The sequence below is a fragment of the Acanthopagrus latus genome, chromosome 18 (assembly GCF_904848185.1).
Source record: "Acanthopagrus latus isolate v.2019 chromosome 18, fAcaLat1.1, whole genome shotgun sequence".
In the NCBI taxonomy this organism is placed as follows: Eukaryota; Metazoa; Chordata; class Actinopteri; order Spariformes; family Sparidae; genus Acanthopagrus; species Acanthopagrus latus.
Window position 1 is genome coordinate 12,586,491 of NC_051056.1, and position 22,860 is coordinate 12,609,350.

At 40.4% G+C, this 22,860-nt stretch overlaps 1 protein-coding gene across 1 annotated transcript in view; it reads left to right on the plus strand.

Annotated features, from left to right (window-relative positions):
- pigg (phosphatidylinositol glycan anchor biosynthesis class G) overlaps positions 1-22,860 on the plus strand; it is a 74,908-nt gene that overhangs the window by 3,490 nt on the left and 48,558 nt on the right. The window contains exons 3-6 of the mRNA XM_037077262.1: positions 3,429-3,638; positions 5,481-5,669; positions 12,615-12,753; positions 17,639-17,851. Of these exons, the coding sequence (XP_036933157.1) occupies positions 3,429-3,638; positions 5,481-5,669; positions 12,615-12,753; positions 17,639-17,851 (751 nt within the window). The remainder of the gene's footprint in view (positions 1-3,428; positions 3,639-5,480; positions 5,670-12,614; positions 12,754-17,638; positions 17,852-22,860) is intronic.

Below are 22,860 nucleotides of genomic sequence, written 5' to 3' on the forward strand. Positions count from 1 at the left end.
AAGCAGCGATGACGGAGGGAGAGGGCCTTAAGCCATTTTAGAAAAACAACTGCAGACCTGAGCCTCCTCAAAAGATTTGTGATAGTAGAAGAGAATGTAGGGGGAAGATCAATAAGAGAGGAAATTCAAAATAAAATCTTTCTGATTTAGAAGCACAGGCATGAAGGGTTTATATTGCAGCGGAGGTGTGCAGTACAGTACAGCATATGGAAGAGAGGAGGATTGAAGATACCAGCTCCTAAACTGTCCAGGAATGTGTAAGTTTGATTTGCAGGCTTGGTGAGACCATACAGATACACATCTATAAGCCCTGCAGAAGGGAAACTTCATCACATTTTAGGAGGCTGAACAGTTACAGTAGACTTGAGGCACAGCACTTGCAATCTTTTCAGCCTAATATAGTGACTGTACTTGGGCTGCAATTATCAGTGATTAATCTGCTGATTATTTACATTATTAATGTTAAGTCTATAAAAAAATGTAAAAATGTAGCAAATGCTGGTTACAGTTCACAAAAAAATACACAAAAGTGATTATATCTTCAAAAAGCTTGTTTTGTCCAAATAACTGTCCAAAACCAAAGCATTTTGAAATTATTATAATCTGAATCAGAAGCAGATTGTCTTACTCAGCCAATTATGCGTATACACACAAGGGCAGTGACTCCTGCTCTTAGTGTACAACAAAAAATCACATATACAGTTAGTGACGAGAACTTGACAAATGAATTAAAGTCAAAGAATAGAGGGTGTTGATTAGCACAGACATAACTGTACAGTAGCATGTTCGAAGTACACACCAAAGAATTTGTGTACAAGTCATCATTTCTACTTGTTGTAAATAATAATTGTAAGTAATGCCAAGAAACAATAGAGGTAGCGCAAAGAAATAAAGAATAGATATTATTTATATAATATAAATGACAAAGTAAAGTATAGTAAATACATACATTTAAGAAACTAGAACCATCAAAAGAGGGTTAAATTGCTCCAACCCAGCACTGAGATCTTGTGATACACCAGTAGGTGGCAGGACAAACCAGCTGCCATTTACCACCCGCTATCACTGCATTGCACCCAGTTAACTGCTATGACACAGCCAACTAACCTAAATCATAATCTCTCAGTGGCACGGCCATTAATTCACACACACATTAGAGCTAAAACTGCCTCCACTGTATACTATAAAGTCACAAGCCCCCTGCCTATATACAACACCGCTCAGTTTGAAGTCTTCTTCAGATACATAGTTGGGTTTTAGTATCTATTTTCTTTTTTGTCTATGGATCTTTTTTTTTTTATTAAACTTCCAGGCATCAAATGGGAAGCTCTACCCGGAGTCGTGCCACTAAATTTAATGGTTCCAATTTTCTTGCTCTCTCTAACCATGACAGGGAGAGAAAAACAGTTGGTTATCCTCCCCAGTCCTGTATTCACATGTGGCCGGTTGAGCCTCACTCTCAGACTGGCACAGCGGTCAGTGGACAGTACGGAGCCAGTGGATTTGGACAATGAATTCAGTAAATCAGAACAGCAGCAGCAGTACACTGAGGGAGTCTGAAAGGCTGGTTTGGTAGTATACACACACATACTGTTGTTAGATGTTAGATATTATCTGATAATAAGGCCTGAGAGGTTATTTAGAGGATAGTTTTGAGTTAATGGTACAAAGTCTTTCCTTTTCAAAAAGTAAACGAAAAGGAAACTGAACTTTTGTTTTTCCAGGCTCGAAAACTCGATGTCACAGCCCCTTCCATCTGTTTTTTGGCACCTTTACAAGTTCTCATCGCTGTACCAGAGAGTGTCTGTATACCCCACTGACAGTGTATTTGACATTTAAGCAGTGGCACATCGTAAGCCTGGACACATACTGTGGCCCAGTAATTAGTATGTTGATGAGTCACTGATTCATTTGGGCAGCTTCTCAATGTTTTTCAGTGTTTGGAGAGATTTCTAGATTTAGTCTTTTTAAAGTTTTTTCACAAAGCTCTCGTACGTCTCCAGCTGATGTTTGTCTTTACAGTAGAATTACCACCATGTACCTCTGTGTCATTTAGGCCTGTTTTCACCCAAACCACTGGTTTCATTGGCCAGACCACCTCTATTAATAGACTGTATAGGCAGAAAGAGAGGACTGCTTTTGAAGCGGAACCATCCATCGCATCCTGAAACGAGCATCTGCACCGGCAGGAGCAAAACAATCGCTAGGAAGGGAGGAAGTGGTAAATAATTGAGCTCAGGAACAAAAGCTCATACGACGATGCTCAAAATTCCAGCTCCAGTTTCCAGAAGCGGAGTAATACCTGTGAATAAACTGACAAAACTGAAAGGCTTCTAACGTTATTCTGAGATAAAGTGTGTTTATTAGTTTGCCATTGCAGGAGTGGGAGACACAAAGCTTTTAGAGTGACTGAGGAGAACTTTGCTCCAACAAATTGATAAAACACGATTGTCCTTGGTGCGCTGAAAATGAGATGCCAAATAAAAAGGTTTGAAGCTCATGACACTTCCTGAGATTATTTCAGGGGCTGTGATGTCTTCAGTTTATTGCCATTTGTCTCCTGTGTCTGTGAAGTTTGACAACAGCAACAGAGTTGCTATAGGTCAGCCACTCACTCAGTGACTACACACAAACTGCAACAAAGTGTTTAGGAAGCAAACAAAAACTGATAAGATGAACAAACAGCATGTGAACTGAAAACGGGGTAATATGAGGACAAATGCATCAACAATAAAACAGATAAAATAGTGTTAAAGGAAGTAATTTCAAAGATGACTTTGAATATGCCGGCCAAGCTCCCTCGACAGCCTCCTCTAACACTGCAGCCCTCACACAATAAAAGGCCGGTCACCTCTGATTTTTGCCTGGATCTTTGAGCGTCCCACAGGATCTCAGGCTGTGCTCCAGGCAGCTCATAGAGGGCTTAAATAACACTGTTTCCTGCCAGCATCTGCAATCTCATGTCTCCTTCAGTGCATCAAGACAAGGCCTTTGTGCTTCCCCCGCGACGATACATCAGCCTCTCTCCTGACTTCCAAAACAGCCTGTGTTTCCCTTGTCAGTCAAATGGAGGCCAGTGTTGTATTATTTCAGATTCCATGATGAAATCAGTAGAAACTGAACTTCATAAATATCATCAGTCTACCTGATTCAGCTTTCACTTTCCATTTGTGGCAGTGAAATTGTTTTGGGGGTGTGGGGATTAGTTTGGCTAACAATAATCAATTAGATAAATGGAAACAGATTTGATCTATTTCTTTTCTATAATTGATATTAAAAAAACAACAGATTTTGCCAAACACCATGCAACGCTGCGGCACACATTTTAATTAGCTGGATTAATATGATGTAACCGTGAGGTTGTGTAACACCATTAAAAGACAATTATTGTTCAAAGGACAATGGCGAAAACATATATCCCTCCACAGGCTCTTACCACTGGCAGCATCCCAGGCTTCATTGATGTGGTAATGAACCTGAATTCTCCTGCACTGCTGGAAGACAACCTCATTTGGCAGGCCAAAACAGCAGGGAAGAGGATCATCTTCTACGGAGATGACACCTGGGTGCGTCTCTTCCCCAAACACTTCATGGAGTACGATGGCACAACCTCCTTCTTTGTATCCGACTACACAGAGGTATGTCTGAGTCAAAGACACGGGGACTGACTGTTTAGAACCTACTGTATGTTGTAATGTATTTATCTGCTCTTGTGGTTGATGTGATACAGGGATTTTAAAGCTAAGCGGTAAAGAAATTATGAAACCTTATTTTCTACGGTAGCCTAAGGTTAAAGTTAAAGGAGACATTATGTTCATTTTCAGGTCACAGTTTTATTTTTGGTTATTGCTAGAACAGGTTTACATTCTTTGATGCTCATATAACACGTCAATTTTCTGGCGTAGCAACACTGTGCACTTTAGCTTCTGTCTCTCTCAAATACCCAGACATCTCTCATTGGTTAGCCCACACATAGAAGAGCCAGCGCTGCTAACAACAACTGTGTAGCTGTGCAAAATGAGTTCCTAAGCTCCAAACTAGCCGTTAAGCATAAATTATGCAAATGTGTGATATGGTGATGTAATGTGAGAAGTCAAGAAGTCGTGGAACTGAAGGTGGGGCTAATGACGATGAATTTCAGAAGCACTGTTTTCTGGAAAAGAGGAGCTTCTGTTGGGGCGGATTTTGTGCTTTTAAAATTTCAAGACCTTTAGATGCTTCCACAATGGACCTATTATTATATCTGGACACAGCCATGGAGGTGGAGTCCCATTCATTTCTATGAAAGCTGCTCAGTAGCGCAAACGAAATGTCTTGACTGTCTTCTTCTTCCGCATAGCTTCTGCATTATGGGGCCCATAGGATTTTCCAGTGACCGAGCCAGCTAACTTCTGGTTTAGTGCCCAGCTAACAATTTTACTGGACTGAATGGCTCAAATTCTTACAGTGAAATAAGTAATTTGCATCGAGTTTTGATGCTCGAAAGAAATGTTTTACAGAGGATCACATGATTTTTAGAGCAACTTCAGAAAGTTCTATACAGGCAATTTCAAACGCATAATTACAAAGACCCAGAAGTACAGTGTTCGACGGGTCTTAGTTAATACATGATTTATTGATTGATAACCCCTAACCCTTACGGATAAGGCTCCACGATCCACCATCCATTGGAGTAAATGGAGATGATGCAGCTCTCTCCACTCAAGGGCACTGGATTCAGTCTGCAACCTCATTGCTAGATGCCATTAAATCCTTCATACTGGACCTTTAAGAACCAAAAAAAGGAAGAGAAGGACGACCTGTATTACGAAACCGCTCATCCTTACTTTGATTATTCATGAAACACCTTCAATTGTTTTTGCATGCAGAACATTTCACCTGTGTCATATGATTTACACTCAGGTTCCTCCTGACGGCTGCTGCTGTACATTCAAACATTTAAAAACCATCCCAATACCCAAGACACACAGTACAGGCTATAGATAATGCAATAATGATTAGTCTCGCAGTGGGTTTTGTATCTTTTCTGAGCAATATGCCGTACATGTATGTGTGGGAATGACTCACTGCATTATCTACGAGTGATCTGCATTAAAGAGATGAAGGCGGCTGATCCACCGGGGAAGCGCGGAGATGAGATGACACAGAAAAAGGCTCATCAGTTCAGCTCCATATGCCGCAGCTACAAATCTACTGTGGGACTGTATGCAATCTGTTCTTGTTTATACTAGAATATTGGTGGTGCTGATTTCTGAGCCTTTACCTGCAATGTGGGATGATGGTAAATATCTGCTGGAAAATCTTTGTGTGATTATAATCAGACCATCAGACTTTGTCGCAGCTTTGGGTAAATCTCCTCCTAGCTCCGTTTGTGTTTGCTCTGGGGTGCGATTTTGAATAATATCAGCTGAAATTGGTTAACAGTTGAACTCCTGTAGATCGGTAATTTTGTATTGTTTATGCGTTATGTCTCTACACAGGTTGATAACAATGTGACCCGCCACTTGGATAGCACCCTGAAGAGAGATGACTGGGACATTTTGATCCTTCACTACCTTGGCCTCGACCACATTGGTCACATCAGTGGACCCCACAGTTCCCTCATCCAGCCCAAACTCCTGGAGATGGATGACATCCTTAAGAAGATTCACAGCGCCCTCATTTCAAAGGTGATTTCCCATCCAAATCCCTCTAAATTGCATGTTACATCTGTATGTTGTTTTGTATCGGTTTTGTAGGAGTGTCAAGGAAGGTATGTGAAGATTTAAAAGTAACATTATGCTACTATTTTAACCTTTTTGATGTTACACTGACTAATAGGGAGAATGGTGCCTCTGTGCCTGTTCTCGCTCCAGAGGGTTGAGTTGAGTATGATCTCCTGCGGGATGCTTTGATGAAAATAGTAGCCTGCTGGGGTCTATCACAACTAATGTTAGGGCGCTAGGGGTCACTCGATCAGAAGTATGGGATCATGGGAGTTGTTGTGTTCCTCATTAAACACAGATCATTGCCGTTTTATTTAAAGTTAGGATTTACTTCATTGTTCATTGTGCAAGACTTTTTTGCAGTTAATTTATCTACATCTACAGGTCTCTCCTAAAAACAGATATGATCATAAAAGCCAGTAATAACTCTGAATAGGCAGTTTTACATTAGATATCAGTGTCTCCCCAGCACTCTTCAGGAAACACGGCATGTCAGATGGAGGGACTGTGAGCCAAGCTGGTGCTAATGTTAGCCCAGCTTGTTTCTCTTATAATTTAAAGCAGCATTATGTAACTTTTAAACTTCAAATAACAGCTTCACAATCATTTTGATGGTTCAATGTGTTGTAATAGGCTGAATGGCGTCTGTCTCAGCCACATCGCCCTTCTTATCACTGGGTGATAGGAGAGGGTAGCATCAAATCGTTACACACATGTTTACTTCAACATACAGGTTTTCAACGTATAAGATTGTTATGATGTAATGAGCACCTATATTATGTCTGACAAATAGTTAACGACCTGGGATTTGTATTTTCCACAGTGGTGTTGCACTCAGCAACTCTGGGGGCGCCAAATCGCCCAAAATGTCAATTTCTACATAATGTTGCTTGTTCCGACCATCCAGGCGATGGACAGGACTTATGGTAACTTTCACATGATACTCTACAAGCAGTGGATGTTCAGCTAAGAAGAAGCTGACTTGGTATTCTCAGACTGCTTATATTGTTTTTCCAAATAACCCCGTGCACATGCTGGTCCTGCAAAATATGAATGCTACAGTAACTTGGAAATAGCATTTTCTTCAGTATATGATGTGACAAATGAGACAAGAATCAAGTTAACCATAAACAGCAGAGTGGAATGTTTCTGCAGGTGAAACTAGAATAGTCAGCGGGTTTTCTGAGCATGTTTTTTGTTGAATGTCTTAAATAAGGTCCATGGTTACCACAGGCTTAAGGGATTTTGTTCAGCAACATAGAATACTTAAGCAAATAACGCTTGTTTGAATTATACAAATATAGCCTCTTGTTAGCAAGATGCAGTTGCTAACAAGAGGCTAAATGAGACTACAGAAATAGTCCCAGACTGATCTTTATGGTCTTTCCTGACAGGCAAGTATTTTAACTTGTTGCTGGAGTAATTCCTTGTAACTGCATACGCCATTGGCTGGTTAGCTGGCTTAGCTCAGTTGGCTGTGCAGCTAGTGGTCTTAACAGCTGTCTCTCTCCGAACTGAGATTCAGAGTACCAGTGAGCGTTGGTGGTTACACCACCAGGACGGGAACTCTGGACAACCAGGAGGAAGAGGTTTTTAGGCCCAGTGGTGGGGGGACACAGTAGGGAATGCAGGCGGGGGAGCATAGCGTATTTGTGGATACTGGTTTGGTTTCTAATTTTCCAAACAAGTTAATTAGACTGATTTGCTCTGTGTGGCTGTGCTGCTGCTTAATTTAATTGTTGCTTGTCAACACCTGTTTCTCTCTATTAAGATTCATTAAACTCAATATACTTAAAACTGCAAATAGTAATTTCATCATTTCTTGAGGGTTTTTAGGGTTCTCATAACAATAGTTGATGCCATTGTATAGTAAATAAATGAAATATGCTAATTTGAACTAATGATCAATAGTTTATATATTAATGTGATGCTATCAGGGATTGTTCAGTCTAATCAGTCTTTGGATGGTCATTTAATTACACAGATCATTTGTAGTGTTTCCCAGTAGTTATTATGTTATCTATTGTAGCAACCCCAGAGATTTAATAAACTGTTAAGCCTTTGTGTTATCTTTAATTTTGTCTTTGATCAGCGTGCAGGTCTTGTGGCCTTGTTTTCTCAGTGCGGTCTGACAGCTGTGCATGCATATTGTCTCCACGCCGTGTGTGTGTTGCTAATGGGCATTGTCTCACTGTCATTCATCTGTGTAGCTCGTATTTAGTTTGTCTAGTCATGTCAGCACGAGCCTGCAATCTTCTTTATTCTTGTCCTCTTACGTCTGTGAAATGGCAGAGAGAGAACAGAAGCCACATGCAGATATGCTTGTAAACTTTTCTGGAAATATTGAGGCAACAACATTTCACCATATCCCCAAAGTTGTTACTTCTGTCTTGTTAAATCCTGTTTCTCCAGGCACATGGTGACATCTGTGTGTTTTGGGCAATGGCATCCTCGTGCGTGCTCCCAGTGAGCTTTTTGAATGAAATGTGTTTGAAAGTCTCGCTTCAGTCACATTAGTGAAAGCTGTGGCTGTTCTTTTCCCCAGCAGCAGCGTGACCTAAAAATAGACAGCCCAGTGGGGTCCCACAGAATACCTTAGAAGCTTCTACAAAAACAACAATGTTTTCTCTGATCAGCATATGCTTTTAACATGTCAGGGGGTGCGCTCTCAACATTTTATGGTGTTTTGACTGATGATGACTGTTATGCTTCTTGCTGCTGCACACTGAATAAGAAGACCAGGGTGTCATCCAGATGATGGCTCTCAATTAATTCACTTACATTTTTGTGAATAATGGCTGTGCGAATTTGACTGGTTAAGGTATCTCAGAGAGACAAAGTTCATGAACTACAGATTTTGCAGTGGTTACCCGCAACATGTGGCAAACACGAAATTTGCAGGTAATGCTGGCACTACACAGTTAAAACATAACACACTGGTCAAACACAGCGCTAGTCTAAGGCATAAAATATGCCATGACCTGTTCCTCAATGAAAATGCAACTCCACTGTCAGTTGCATTTAGAAGGCAAGAGGCTGGCTGAAGGCAAGGCAATGTGCTGAGGAGGCCAATTTAATATTTAAGTTTAACACGGCCTTCATCGTTGCAAAGGAAGAACTACCCTTTTCCAAATATAAAGACCAACTCAACCTGCAAAGAAAGAACGGCTGAACTCAACATATGTTATTTATTATCGTGTGTGTGTGTGTGTGTGTGTGAGTGTGTGTGTATATATATATATATATATATATATATATATATATATATATATATATATATATATATATATATATATATATATATATATATATATATATACACATACACACATAATAATAAATAACATAAATACTAAATATAGTTTAGTCAGTATAATTGATTGACGGTGTGTGCCCCTTGTGATTGGGCTAAAATTTTCAGTTAAGGCCCACTGTGCTAGTAAAAAAAAAAAGTTAGTCTGGAGCCTATTTCATCAAGTTCCTATTAAGGCAGAGACATGCTCACAACACTCTCCATTAAAACATGATTGGAAAGCAGGACCTTCTAGTCATACAGACCTCTATCAGACCTTTGTGTTAATGGAGATCACATGGCCTCAATCTTCTCTCCTGGATGTTTCAGATTTCAGAAGGTTGGGCTGCTGCCTCTGCTGTTGGAAGTGCTTAAACCTGACCGGCAGTGCAGTGTATAATCAGATCAGTTTTATTTATATAGCCCAAAATCGCAATCACATTGCCTTAATGGGCCTTACAATGTACAGTGAACGACATCCTCTGTCCTTAGACCCTCGATTCGAGTGAGAAAAAAGTTGCCATGTTGATGGAAAGAAAGACCCTTTAAACAGGGTAAAAAAAAAAAAAAAACGATGGAAGAAACCTCAGGAAGAGCCACAGAGGAGGGATCCCTCTTCCAGGACAGACAGACATGCAATAGATGTTGAGTGTAAAGAAAAAGAGCAACAAATCACAGTCGTATTGACAGAATACCTGATACAAATTATATATAAAGTGTGTGGGTCCAGATGGTGGCAGCTGTAGCTCAGCGGGTAGAGCAGGTTGACAAGGTCACTGGTTCAAATCCCAGCTCCGGGCAACCCCACATTGCTCATCAGTGGGGGCAGTGAGGGCCCTGTGATGAGCTGGCGACTTGTCCAGGGAGTACCTTGCCCTCGCCCTGAGACAACGCTGGGATTGGCTCCAGCAGCAACAACCCGTGGCCCCATGGAAAGGGATAAGCGACAAGACAATGAGACGACTGAGCAGGACGAGGCATGTGGTGCCCGAGCCACACGACGTCCTGTCCACCCTGGTGACCTGGAAGAGGGCAGGCCACACACGATAATTAGTAATAGACAGAGAAATCAGAGTTAAGAGGCAACAAGATTTACAGAAATATAGATATGTGAAACAGAGTTAATGATTCGATTTTATGATACAGCTGTCCACATACAGAGCCCCCTAGCATCTTCAAAAGGTGCCCCTGGTGCAGCAGTACCCCTGGTGGTAAACTAGAATGGGGTCCCACAGGACACCTTAGAAGCTTCTACAAAAACGCCATAAGCCTGGTAGCATACCAGAGTGAAATCCTAACGCAGAGTATGAGTCTGAGTCTGAAGACACAAATGTGGAGAAAAAGGGCAGAAAATACCATTTTCGTGAAGAATGGCTGTGCGAATTTGACTGGTAGGGTTTCTCAGAGAGACGGATTCCATGAACTGCAGATATTGCAGTCGATAACCGCAACATGTGGCGAACATATATATTTTAAATCTGCCTAAGATAACATGATTTTAATACTATGATAGTATCTGGCTCCTTATTTGTCTCCTTAACACAAATGACCTTTTCTGTTTGTTAGTTGAATATATTTGAGTTAATGATACAGCTGTCCACATACAGAACCCCCTGGCATCTTCAAAAGTACCCCCTGGTGCAGCAATACCCCTGGTGGTGAATCACTGATTGACTAATGTGATTGAAGGGTACAACTAAAAACCATTGAGCTTGTTTTTTTCTGGCTTGCTCATGGGGAACATGAGCTATCATCTGATTCCACTTGCTATCACGTGTATTGGTTTAAAAAGGTTTTTCTTTCAGTGTGAAAAGAGTTCTGGTGCCAAGAGAATAGCAGTAAGCTCTGACTTATACTGAAGAGAGACTAGACCGGCTCAGTGTGGGGCTCAGTGGTGTTTAGTACTGGTCTTGAGGTGTTTTTTGGCTCCCTCGTGTCCTATGCCATTTATAACAAACATCCATGAGGTAAAATCTAGGACAAAAGGTAGTCTTTGCTCCTTTCTTAACTGAGTAGTAGTAAATATAATGGGTCAGCTGAGCACGATGGCATAGTGCGGCTCAGGCTCCAACCTGCAGTGTATTATTGTATTCATCAAATATGTATATCATGTTTTAACAGCATCAAAAACGTTTGATCGATATGTTATGAAAGCTGTGGCTAAAAATACACTTGTGCTGACACTGGCCTTTTTTATGTCTCTGTTAGCTCACCTCTGTTAGAGGCTTTAATTTTGGCCGATTGAGCTGCTTCCTTTTGTAGATTGCAGACACGTTTGAACCCCCACTTTTCTGCATGCAGCTATATTATTTGAGCTGATAAGGACCCTCTTGTTCCATCAAGAGCTTGTTTCACTTCTATGGGGGTGGGTTTAAATTAAAATAGAGGAATCTTGAAATCAAAGTAGAATCATGTGGAATTATTGGTAACTTGAAATGCTAAAACTAGAAACAACGTAGGAGGACCCATCCAACAACATTTTACATTTAATTCATTTATGTATTACAAGCTGTTAAACTTGAATGGCACTCAGTTCAGGGCCTATGTCGACCAAGGCCCAAAGGTCTGCATGAAATTGTACTCACTTATAGATACCAGCCACCTAAATACACCAATGAGTTCTTACATCAAGACCCATGCATTATTCCCTTAAAATGTACAAAAGCTCTATTTTTCTGAAGTCAGAAAAAACCCTCACATTCAGCAGTTGCCCATCTTCTGTACTGACTCCACCAGAAGAGTTTCATGCCTTTGAGGAGCCCCAACAGCATCTGGTACCTGTAGCAAATTAATGGGACGCTTGCAAAATAGACAGCAAAAACTGTGTCCCCAAATTAAAACCTAAATCTAAGCCATTGTCCTGTCCTTGTCTGTGGCCCCAGATGTTTAACATTTTTAAATACTGCTGTAAGGAGACCAGTCATCCTAAATGAAACCAACATATTATCTGACTTGTCTTCCAAAAAGAGAAGCAGAATTTATCTCAGCCCTCATCAGTCTTTCTGTCTGTTAATCTGTGGGGTCAATAGAAAACAATTTGTTATCCGTAATTATAAAGGACGTCCTTTTCTCTTTATGTTTGACGCAACACTAAACTGAGGCGTCTTTTGAGAGCATTGTGATGCCTGGTAATATTTGTTTATTTTTTTTTTCTTTCTTTAGTTCTGTTAATGTAGTCATGTTTTTAAATCAGCCTCCACCACCATGACTCATGAGGTATTCTTGTTGAATTTCTATCAATGGAAGGTTCTCGTGGGTCTTGAAAGGGAATCACTTAAGGAAGAAACCAAGTCTGTCATCCTCAACAAACAAGTCATTCCATGTTTGTTTCCATCCTTTACTATATTTTTCTTTGTCGTGAGCTGCAGCTAAACTGTGCCTGTAAGTGTTTGTCATCACTTCCTTCCAAGTAATAATTCAATACTTTCCTCCAATCTATAGCCCAAGCAGCTGTAATCTTGTTATGCTGTTGCTCTATTTTCCAAACTGGATGTATTTTTTTTTTCTTTATGTTTGTGCCAAGTTTAAATTATTCACATCTCAGAGCTTTGAGGTTTGCCCTCCCACATGAGCACATAGAGCAGGAGTCCTTTAACCTTGGTGTTTGCTTCTCTCAGGAGGCAGAGGGATCCTTGCCCTACCTGCTGGTGCTGTGTGGAGACCACGGCATGTCGGAGACCGGCAGCCACGGAGGCTCCTCAGAGCCAGAAGTCAATACGCCCCTGGTGCTCATAAGTCCAGCCTTCAAAAGAAAAGGTAAACAGTCTAGTGTCGCTTAAAAGAGGCTGACAGCAGCAGATGTGTAATTGAATCGAAGAGATTCAAGGGCTAGTCATTCGACTACAGCTGTCATGGGCCCATGAATAAGAGTGTTTTGTTCATGAGGGAAAATTTTGAATAAGTCATGCTAAACCTTTTCAAAAGAATTCTTTTTTCTTTCATGCTCACTCTTAACTTTACAATCATTTTCGTGTGTCATCGCAAAACAGTGCATATAGAAACTCCTAAGCAGGACTTCATTTTGCGGTGATGTGGCAGGGTTGAGTGTGAAAGTGTGATCTTGATAATTGGCTGTCTCTCAGCCAAGTCTATTTCTGAGATCTTTTCATACATGGTTTATATTTATAGACCTTTTATGTTAATTAATCATTTACAGTTTAGTTGAGTTGTTGCTCCTGGTTTTGCTCATCTCCTGTGGTGCCAACTGCTTGAATGTCTTGCTGGGGGATGACATGCACATCAATTCCACAATTTTACCAGTCAGTGAAGGGAAGTAAATGCCAAATCCTGTGTTCTCTTCAATGAAATCCATCCAGTTGAATTAATTCATTAAGTCATTAATGCGGTGCTTTTCTTTGTTTCATTAACATGGAAATTAAAAGACGCTTTGGAAAGTAAGTAAAGTGATCCTCCTTAGGGCTGTCTTAACGAGTCAATAACGAGTAAAACCCAGTATATGTCAAGACCCCATGTGGTCAGTCTGCTTTATTGTGGCTGAAATTGTTACATAAAAAGTCATTGAAAGTTTCTCTGATATAAATTCTAGGATATTAAATGGTAATCTGCATCTATTCCTGTAAACCTAACCTAACTGAAAAGAGGGCCTGTCTGGTGTGATTTGATCACATTAATTGAGAGGGAATTAAAACAAGCATACAAACAAACACCTACAATCTGTCTTCATAGTCTGATTCATATACTGATATCCTGATTTGTATATGGAAATACACAAAATCACTTTCTTCCAACTTAGTGCCTCCTGTACAGCAATGATGAGAGCTCAACGGGGGGAAAAAAGAAATTAAGAACTCTCTTGTGTGGAAAAACCTAAACTGTTCCCTAATTTAGCAGAAAATTGTGTGTTAATGTGAGGTTAGTGTGAGGCCTCAAATTAGAAGCTGGTTGGGAAAATCTATTTTCAGGGCCTTTAAGTAAAAAAAAAGAAAGTGTTGTTCTGTGTAGTTGTGTTGAAGTTGTGGTGCATATCCAGCCATCTTGTCTGTGGAGAAACACTTATCTGAAAGCCTCAACCTTATGCCACATGGTCTTTTTATGTAGAAGAAATTCTGAAAGATTCTGAATACAAAAATGTCTTTTATTCACTAACTAATTATAAACAAAACTCATTACATTACAACAATGTTATGTGTTGAAAACGTGTATGTTGAAGTAAACATGTATGTAACGCTGTGATCCTCCCCTCTTACTGAAGTTAGAGAGCAGAAACAAGGGGCGGTGGAGAGGCTGAGACAGAAACATCATTCACCTATATTACAAAACACTGTACCATCAACATGATTTGAAGACGCTATTTCAAGGTGAAAAAGGTCACATTATGTTGCTTTACATTTCAAAACATGGGGTTGTTGTCTGTAGTTTTCTTGTTGAGATGCATATCCTGCTATCTTGCCTGTGAAGACACATTTTTTTGTGAACACCATCAAGCCAACATTTGAATTAGATTCTCAAACAACGAATTTAATAACTAGAAAAGAAATATGTTAATTGAATTGTATCTGTGAGTGCAGTCAGTTTGCTCATCAGAATAACTGATTATTTTTATCATGGTAAGAGTGGCGGGTCGTTAGCAGGAGACTCACCTGGCTGTTGTTTCTCATTAGAACATGCTGCAGTAGATAAGAGATCATTGCTAGCTCAGTACCTGAGCTTCATTTGTTAATCTGAGTGCGTCGTTGAGAAAACAACCCTCTTACACAGATTGGCAGAACATTTAGTCGAAATTGCTGGGAGGATCCTAAGAGGCAATGCCAGTTTAATCAGACAGTGTAGGTGTTAGAAGCCATGCAGTCATTGTTTACCTCAGTGTCTGTGCATCCTTTCCTTTTCTTACTTTCTTTGAGAAAACAAAGACAACTAACCCTAGCCAAATAAGAGAGAATGGATAAGGTGATAAGTTCCAAGCTTCAAAACCCACAGTAACAATGGTGCAACTAGTAACTGATGCAACAATGTTTTGATACATTGAATATACTGATGTGAGAGAGATATTGATGAGTTGTGTTATAGTACTATTATATACATTTCAACCGTGTGCCAGCAACCAATGTAAACCCAGCTGTGCCAGACATTGAGGTAAATGTGCTGTAATCCGTTGGAGAAACATTGTTATTGTCCCAGCTTTGGTACAAAGTATTCACCAAGCTGAGCAAATCTATGACTCTGTACAGTAATATTCAAAAATGGCTGTAACAGGGATATGTTTGAGATATCAGCAAGCTTGATACTTCAATGCACATGGCTTCCTCGTCAAATGCAGTTTTGTCATCTATGAATCAGCATTATATGTGCGTAACCTTTTACTGAGTTGTGACACACCTGTCCTGTCAGAGCGTGTGGCACTCTGTTCTATGTAAACCAAACATACTGTACGAACAGATTGAATATTTTTCTACAGAGGTTTGGTTGGATGTAGGGTTCAGCGATGGCTGCTGAATTGGCATATGGTGTTTTGGCGAGGCATTGTGTCCCCTCAGTGTTGTCGTAAGGCAGCTGTTGCGTATTAGCTCACCACTGAAGCCGCTGCTGTTTCCCACGGTTGCTCTGACATGAACCTCCAACTGTCTCACCCTGCAGAGGAAACTGACACACATCCCTGAGCCAGGTTTAAAGGTGCCCACATGTCCCTTACTTAGCTTTGTTCAGCCCTAGCCTGTATTCATAAAACAACTTTGGTCGACTAGCCAAGGAAGCTAGGAAGCTAAGCTAAGAAAACTGGGTAGAAAAATGGCATGACTGAGAGAAAGAGCTGCCTGCGGGAAAGAAACTCTGCAACACTGCTGCCACAAATTTAACCGCGTGTTGTGTTGAATGTTCACCCGACTAAGCTGGTTTATCAAGAAAATAATAAATGGCACATGGAGACCTAATGTTTTAGAACTGAGTAGCAACATACTTCTTGTTCATTTCCTCTCCCCACATGTCACAAACTACTCTTGCGCTACAGCAACTCTGCATAGTCGATGGCTGACAGCCCTTGTTGGATGTAACAGTTTGGACAGGTAACTGGACAATAGTAATCTGGCAAACTGATTGTTCTTGGCTTGTTTTCGAAGATGTATGATTTTACACATTAATATGGGATTAATGTTGAATTTTGATGAAACATCTTCAGGGTTTTAAAAATCTTTCACTTTACAAAGAGGGTTTTTTCAGCTTCACTCATTAGTGTAATTGCTGAAACTAATACCATGACTAAAATATTTTCAGTCATTCAATGCTAAGTAACAGATTTAAACATGCCTCATATCCTTGGTAGATTCATGGCATTATCCTGAAAGGCTTTGGGCTTAATACGGCAAAGTCCTTGTCTTGTTGCAAATCCGTCTCCTTTTAATATAAAATGGATAATTCCCAGGCTTATTTCATTGTGTCCAATTACCAAATTAGCTCATAGCTCTGGGGTTTGTTCCAGTCTTTAGTCTGCAGCTGCCTCTCTTCCCCACACATGTGAGCTGTGTTGTTAATTTTTCCGGATATATTATACAGCAGAAAAACTTCATTATCGCAACCTGAAAACTTTATTCAGACATAAACAACTTGGGAAATGACTCCCACTCTCTGTTTGTATTTTTGAAAGCTCTCTACAGGAAGCCAAGTGTCAACATAAAAATGTCTGTTCACTTTTGACAAGAAGGAGAGCTAATGATTTTGTGTTTTCATTCATTTTTTTGTTTTGCACATTCAACAACCCTCCTGATGGTCATACCCGCAGGCCTTTATACAAGAGTAATTACCTGGATTGTTTTTGATGCTTCTCTCAGATTCAGGTTTTCTGTTTGAATTCAGCTTTAACATAACCCTGATTCTGATCAACAAAGAATATGTCACTGATGGACTTGGTCTTAATTGATAAAGAGAATCGGTTGCAGACGTTCAAGCATAGTTTGACCATAGTTTGACTGTCCTGAAGGGACAGAAATGCTGCAGCAACTGTGATTGGAGTGAATTAGATATATTCTACATAATCGCTGGCCTCCACATACCAGGATGGCCTGGGATTGTTCACTGCTAGTGTTTGTGTCAGGTTGATGACTTGAGAAGGAACTTCTTTTTCAAAGTTATTTTAATGAGTGATTCTTTCAGACGAGCTGTTCTGTTCTTCCACCACAGACAGTACGAAAATTGAGCCATCTCCTTACATCTATCGTGTAAATAGCTTTTATCTGTAGATTGCTTCAGAGTTTGAAGAAATAAAATATGACTTGACTAGTTCTTATAAATATGCCCATTTTGCTTCCTGGTATCACAGATTGACGCAGCACAATTGTGATTCATCAATTGTTTCATTTTTAAAAGCTTTTTTCCATTTCCTGTGTCTGACACTGAGCACAGAAGGTGGTACATTTTAACGGTGAAGTATTTTTGCAAGAAATAGAAGACAAACTTGATAGTTAATATGAATTCAGGTTGAATAGGTTCCTAGAAATGTATCTGCAGGAAAGACATCACAGTACTGGACACAATGATTGACAAGTAAAAAAACAACACAGTGAAAAAAAGGCAGCCAACAGAAAAATGCAAAGAACAATGCATCAAATTCATGTATCATAATTTATCATGTATTGCAAGTACAATAACGCCTCAGTGTTTTGTTTGTTTGTTTCTTGCCCTGTGATGTCAGTGGGGATGGAGAAGCCTGGAATTGTAGAGCAGGTCGACTTAACCCCGACCCTGGCCCTGGGACTTGGCCTGCCCATATCTCAAAACAGCGTGGGCCGCCTCATCCCCGGTGTCTTGGACGAAACCTCACTACGAGATCAGCTGCGCTTCCTGCATCTAAATGGCCACCAGCTCAGCTGCCTGCTCAAAGACAGCATGCCCGAGTACGAGAAAGGTGAGTCACAAATTCACTGCGTCCAACTTGTAGACTTGTTAAAATCCCAGAAAGGCAGGACCTTGTCTGACAGAGAGTCTCATCAATATGCTATTAGTCCTTGCTGTTGACCATACCTGTGTCTACTTTTTTCTATGCCCTCAGCAATGTGACTGTTGTAACAAAACAAAGCACTTCAAGGACTAATTCAGTCCAAAATTAGGAAGCTGTCATTTTTTCCTTACACCTATGTCAGTCAGACTGTACTGAATTTGCTAGAACTACCAAGCACATGGTTAGTCAGTTCCTATTACACCATCTAAGTTTTCTCACAAATTATTGAAGGCAATGTGGCCCTACCTTACTGAGACTCCAAAAAGTACCACATATTACCCATAGCAGTGATCACTCACAGGTATCGTAATCCAAAAGTTTTTTCCTCATAACTAGCCTCAAAATTCCATTGACTGACACTAATAAGTAAATGTGTTAGCTGAACTACCAGAGTGCTGTAGTAATGAGTCCTAAAACTTGGAATTCACTTGGCATTCTTGTGCTTCAGGTTCCCTCTTGTGAAAGTCAATATGTTTTTTTAATGGGTTTTTGGTTAAACACTGCTTACCACAGACTTAAGAAATTTACACTTTTTATTCTACGATTTTAAATGATACACCATTAAATGCCCCACAAGTGAATTACAAAGTGCCCATGTCAAAAAGGGCGGTTGCGAACAAGTGGCTAAATGAGACTACAGAGAATGTCTGAGACATTAAACAACATCATGCCGAGACTCATCGACTCACTAGTCCATCTTTACAGATCTACTTAAGTTACAAACTATTCTAGCTCTTACTTTGAAACCTGTAGATTGATCAATTTATAGAAAATGTGTAAAATGTATAATAAGACACTTCATAGTGGTGATGTTTAAGTCATGCAACCACACTGTAGTCTGTTTATAGCTGCAGCTTTTTACTTCCAGTGATTTAACCAGGACGATGCAAACCTCTGAGTTTTCTATGAACAATCATTGAAATGAAAATGCTGGTTGTCTCTAAGTGACAAACCCACAGAGAATTATCACCTGACTGTGCGGTTCCCCTCATTGTTTTGGCCATATGTGCTGCTCAACCCTTTTTTCAATGTTTTTATCCAATGACAGAGCTCTGATAAACGCATTGTATGTCACACAATCACAACTAAGCAACAGACAGAGTTAGTGGTTAACTAACATAGTGGAGCAGACCAAAACAGTGTTTAGTTTTTAAAGGACTTCATCAGGTGTCTAAAAACATGTCTTAAAGGTCCCATATTATGAAAAACAAGTTTTTTCTGGTCCCACTATATATAAGCTGGTCCTCCCTGAGCCTGCCAACTCCTAGAATGAGGAAAACAAGTGATTCCTGCATGGTCTGTGCAGCCCACCCACTGGTAAAATGGCGCTCCTACAGGCTGTTAAGATTCAGCTCCTGACGTTACGTAACGAAAGGAGTCATTATCATAGACCGTCCTCCTCTGCGCACTGATAGGAGATATCCGAGAGAGGTTCGTTCATCCCCAAGGTGAAGTTTGGTGTGTCCAGCAGTGAGACAGCAGTGTTTCGCAATGTCATCGCTCAAAGCTGGACATGCAAATAGCTCTGTTGTTGGTTGTAAAAATCAACATCAGTGCCTATATTCTCTCCTAGCTATAGAGCAACTGAAGAAACAGTGGTTGCGTTTCATATTTTAAGACAACGTGCCGGCTGCGGTTCGTGTTACCTTGTGTGTGTGTCTGCTAATCGCTTCACATCGGACTGCTTCAGTAACGAGGGTCAGTGCAAAGCTGGCTTTGCCTCGATGCTGACCCTCGTAAAAGGATCAGTCCCAACCGTACTGGACCCAGCAACTGCACCCGAGCCATCGATAAGTGTCTATGGTGAAGTCAGCTGGAAATTGGCTAACTAGTTAGCTCCGCTTCGGTCCGCAATGGTGTTTGAAACGAATTTTATGTTAATAATATTACAATGGCGAGCCATAACCTTATATCCATCGCAAACATTAGCGCACACTACCAGTAGAGCAAGGGGCTTCCCCTCCCTGAGAGTGACATAGCAGGCAGGGCTGTCCAAGTAGGGGTTGACAGATGGAGCTCATTAGCATTTAAAGGTGCAGGCACATAAACAGACTGGCATCAGGAGAGCTCTGTAGAGCGACTTTTAGACAGCTGAAATTCAGGACCAAGGATGGGTTTGGGGCAATGCATATCGAATAGAGAGTTGTTGGACCGCTGACTGCTGTGTGAAATTGATGAAAAACAGTATAATATGGGACCTTTACAATGAATGGATATCTTGCTGTGTGTTTGCTGGATGTGTATACTATATAGGCAGCTGTATGGTAACACTTTGCTATTTGGTCTCTGAAAAATGATAATATGTCAATATGGTGCCCCCACCCCCAAATAGTTAATGCTTGTTGAAAGAAATTACACAATATATTCTGCCAGGTCCTCATTACAATAAAAATCTGTACACTCTACATAAGTCATTGAGATAACGTATTCTACCTCAAACTAGCAGCATTATTGTCTTGTTTAGATGATGGTTTTATTTGCGTTCCAGTCACAGTTTTGTGCATGTAGTGTTTTCACAGAGGAAACACAGATGGCACAGATTTAGGTTGACTCAGAAGTGGTTTGCTGTAAGCAGACGTCCGTCTCCTCATTATTCCCACCATGCTGACAACTGCATCAAAGCAGCTTCTCAGAGCGTTTAACCTGCAGCAGTCTTATTAAGACGAGGATAGACTCCTCTTACAAGTTCAAAAGATTCACCAAAGCTCAGAGGCACTTGGATCCTTTATTAAGAAAGACATGTTTTGAAATTTAGATTTCAACATGTTGGAGATTAAAAGAAATCCATTCAAACACATGCCGTTGTTTAGTTAATGGTCTCTAATGGTTGTTAACTGATTGAAAATATTCATCCTGCAATTAGATAATCCTCCAAATGTTTAATCTAACAGCCGTCTGTCGTATTTTTTTTTTTTCTTATTGTCAGATAAATCAAACATGCATTTACAGTACACATGTTGCTGAAGGCTGCAATAATACAATTACCATGCTGTATGATACAAAAGAGTAGGTTTATGAAAAAGAAAATACTGATCCTAACACCAACAGAAAGCAAGTATCTGAGTGAGAATCGGGCAAGCCTGTTCTGAACATGTGGCTCCTGCCATGCCAGGGGTGGAAGTGTGGAAAATCTGTATACTGATTTCTTTAAGTCTGTGATTGACTGACCTTACAACTGAGAAAAATCCACATGGGAGCACCACAAACAGTCTGTGGTCTGTTCTTGAACATTAATGCTGCCCACTCTTTGTGCAAATACATGCACATATCCTCACTGAATTTTACTCCCTGCTTATAGCTCGGGGTCACACGGTTTGTCAGAGTTATCCATCTTGCAGCATTTCCCCCACGCCTCTTATCTGTCTCCCCCTGCGTCTGTCTCTCTGTTGCTGTCCTTCACTTTCACAAACATTTGATACACCAATGGCAGCAATTACCATTGCTAATGTTTGATCGGCCGGAAGTAATTTATCTTATCATTTTAAGTGAGACAGAAGGAGGGAGGCAGAGAGAAAAGTCTTTGAAAAACTGGCTTGTTTGGTAAGTTATTAGACATGTGGCATTTAATTTAAACTTTCATAATCTTCACAAAAAAAGCTGGTTTCCCTTAAACTGGATTTTTTTTTGACTGAAGCAGCTGGACCATGCACATGGAATATTTCTGACATGATGACAAAATAGATAATAGGTGGTGTCAAGGTTGGCCTGCAGTCACCCAGCCTAATGTGAATGCTCTGAATGCAGAAAGAGGCACAAGAACAGCTACAACAAACCTGATGACCAGAAAACTATGAAATAACATCCAAGATGTTAGAAGTCCAAAGCAAGCATTTATGGACTCATTTGAAATAATTAATCTGAATTTGTGAAATAAACGTACTGTTCATTTGTTTTTCAAATTGGTTTAAGATTCCTGTATGTGAACAACTGGGAGGGGGAGGTGAAGAGATGGGAGGCCACATGGAAGATGACAATGTGTCCTACTTTTGGTCTGTTTGGACTGAAATATCTTGTAAACTTTATAGTGGATTGCCATGAAATTTTGTACCTACGCACCTTCCTGGATTCCACACAAGGAGTCCTAAATTGTTCAGATTTGTGGCTTTGATTAAAATGTCTCAATTGAATGGACTGCAATATTATTTGGTATATTCATTCTCAGCACATAGCTCGAGGCGTCAAACCTCCACTAGCTTAGTGGGATTGCCATTGTAAAGTGAACACAACTTACCACTCTCCTGCAGCAGTTCCTGTTGTGGGGAAGCCCTGCGAGTTGATTACCGAGTGTAGTAGAGTTCCGCAGCTCAAGGATGAAAATGTATGATTATTACTCCATGGAAATGCATTCAAAGTTCATATGTGTCTTACATACCAGTTTATAACAGTTATTATCGAGAGCGGACAGGAAAAAGAATGGAATTGAGCATTTCTAACTGCACTCGGCAATCGACTCGCAGGGCTTCCCCACAACTTACTCGGAATGTCCCTTTAACACCCTTTGACCCAGTCAAAATTGCCTCACTGTTATACTTCGGTTTATGACCAAACCCCTGCACAACTAATCACATTCCCATCGGCCGCAATTGTTATTTCAGTTTACTGTTTTAGCAAATGTTGCATGCTAACATACTAAACTGTTAGCATGCAACTTTAGCAATATGATAAATATTATTTTTTCTCAGCATTTTTAGATTACCGTTGTCATTGTGCATGCATTAGCATTTAGCTAAGTACAGCTTTACAGAGCCGCTAGCATGGCTGTAGATTCTATGGGCTCTGTCTGATGCCTGGTGCAAATTGGTGCACAGTGTCATTGCATTTCTGACCCGTGCAGGTGTAATTTTCACACCCAGCGCTCACGCTGTGTAAGTAGCAAATGTGGCTGTGCCCATCCGCTCACCCCTGTGTGTGTTTTA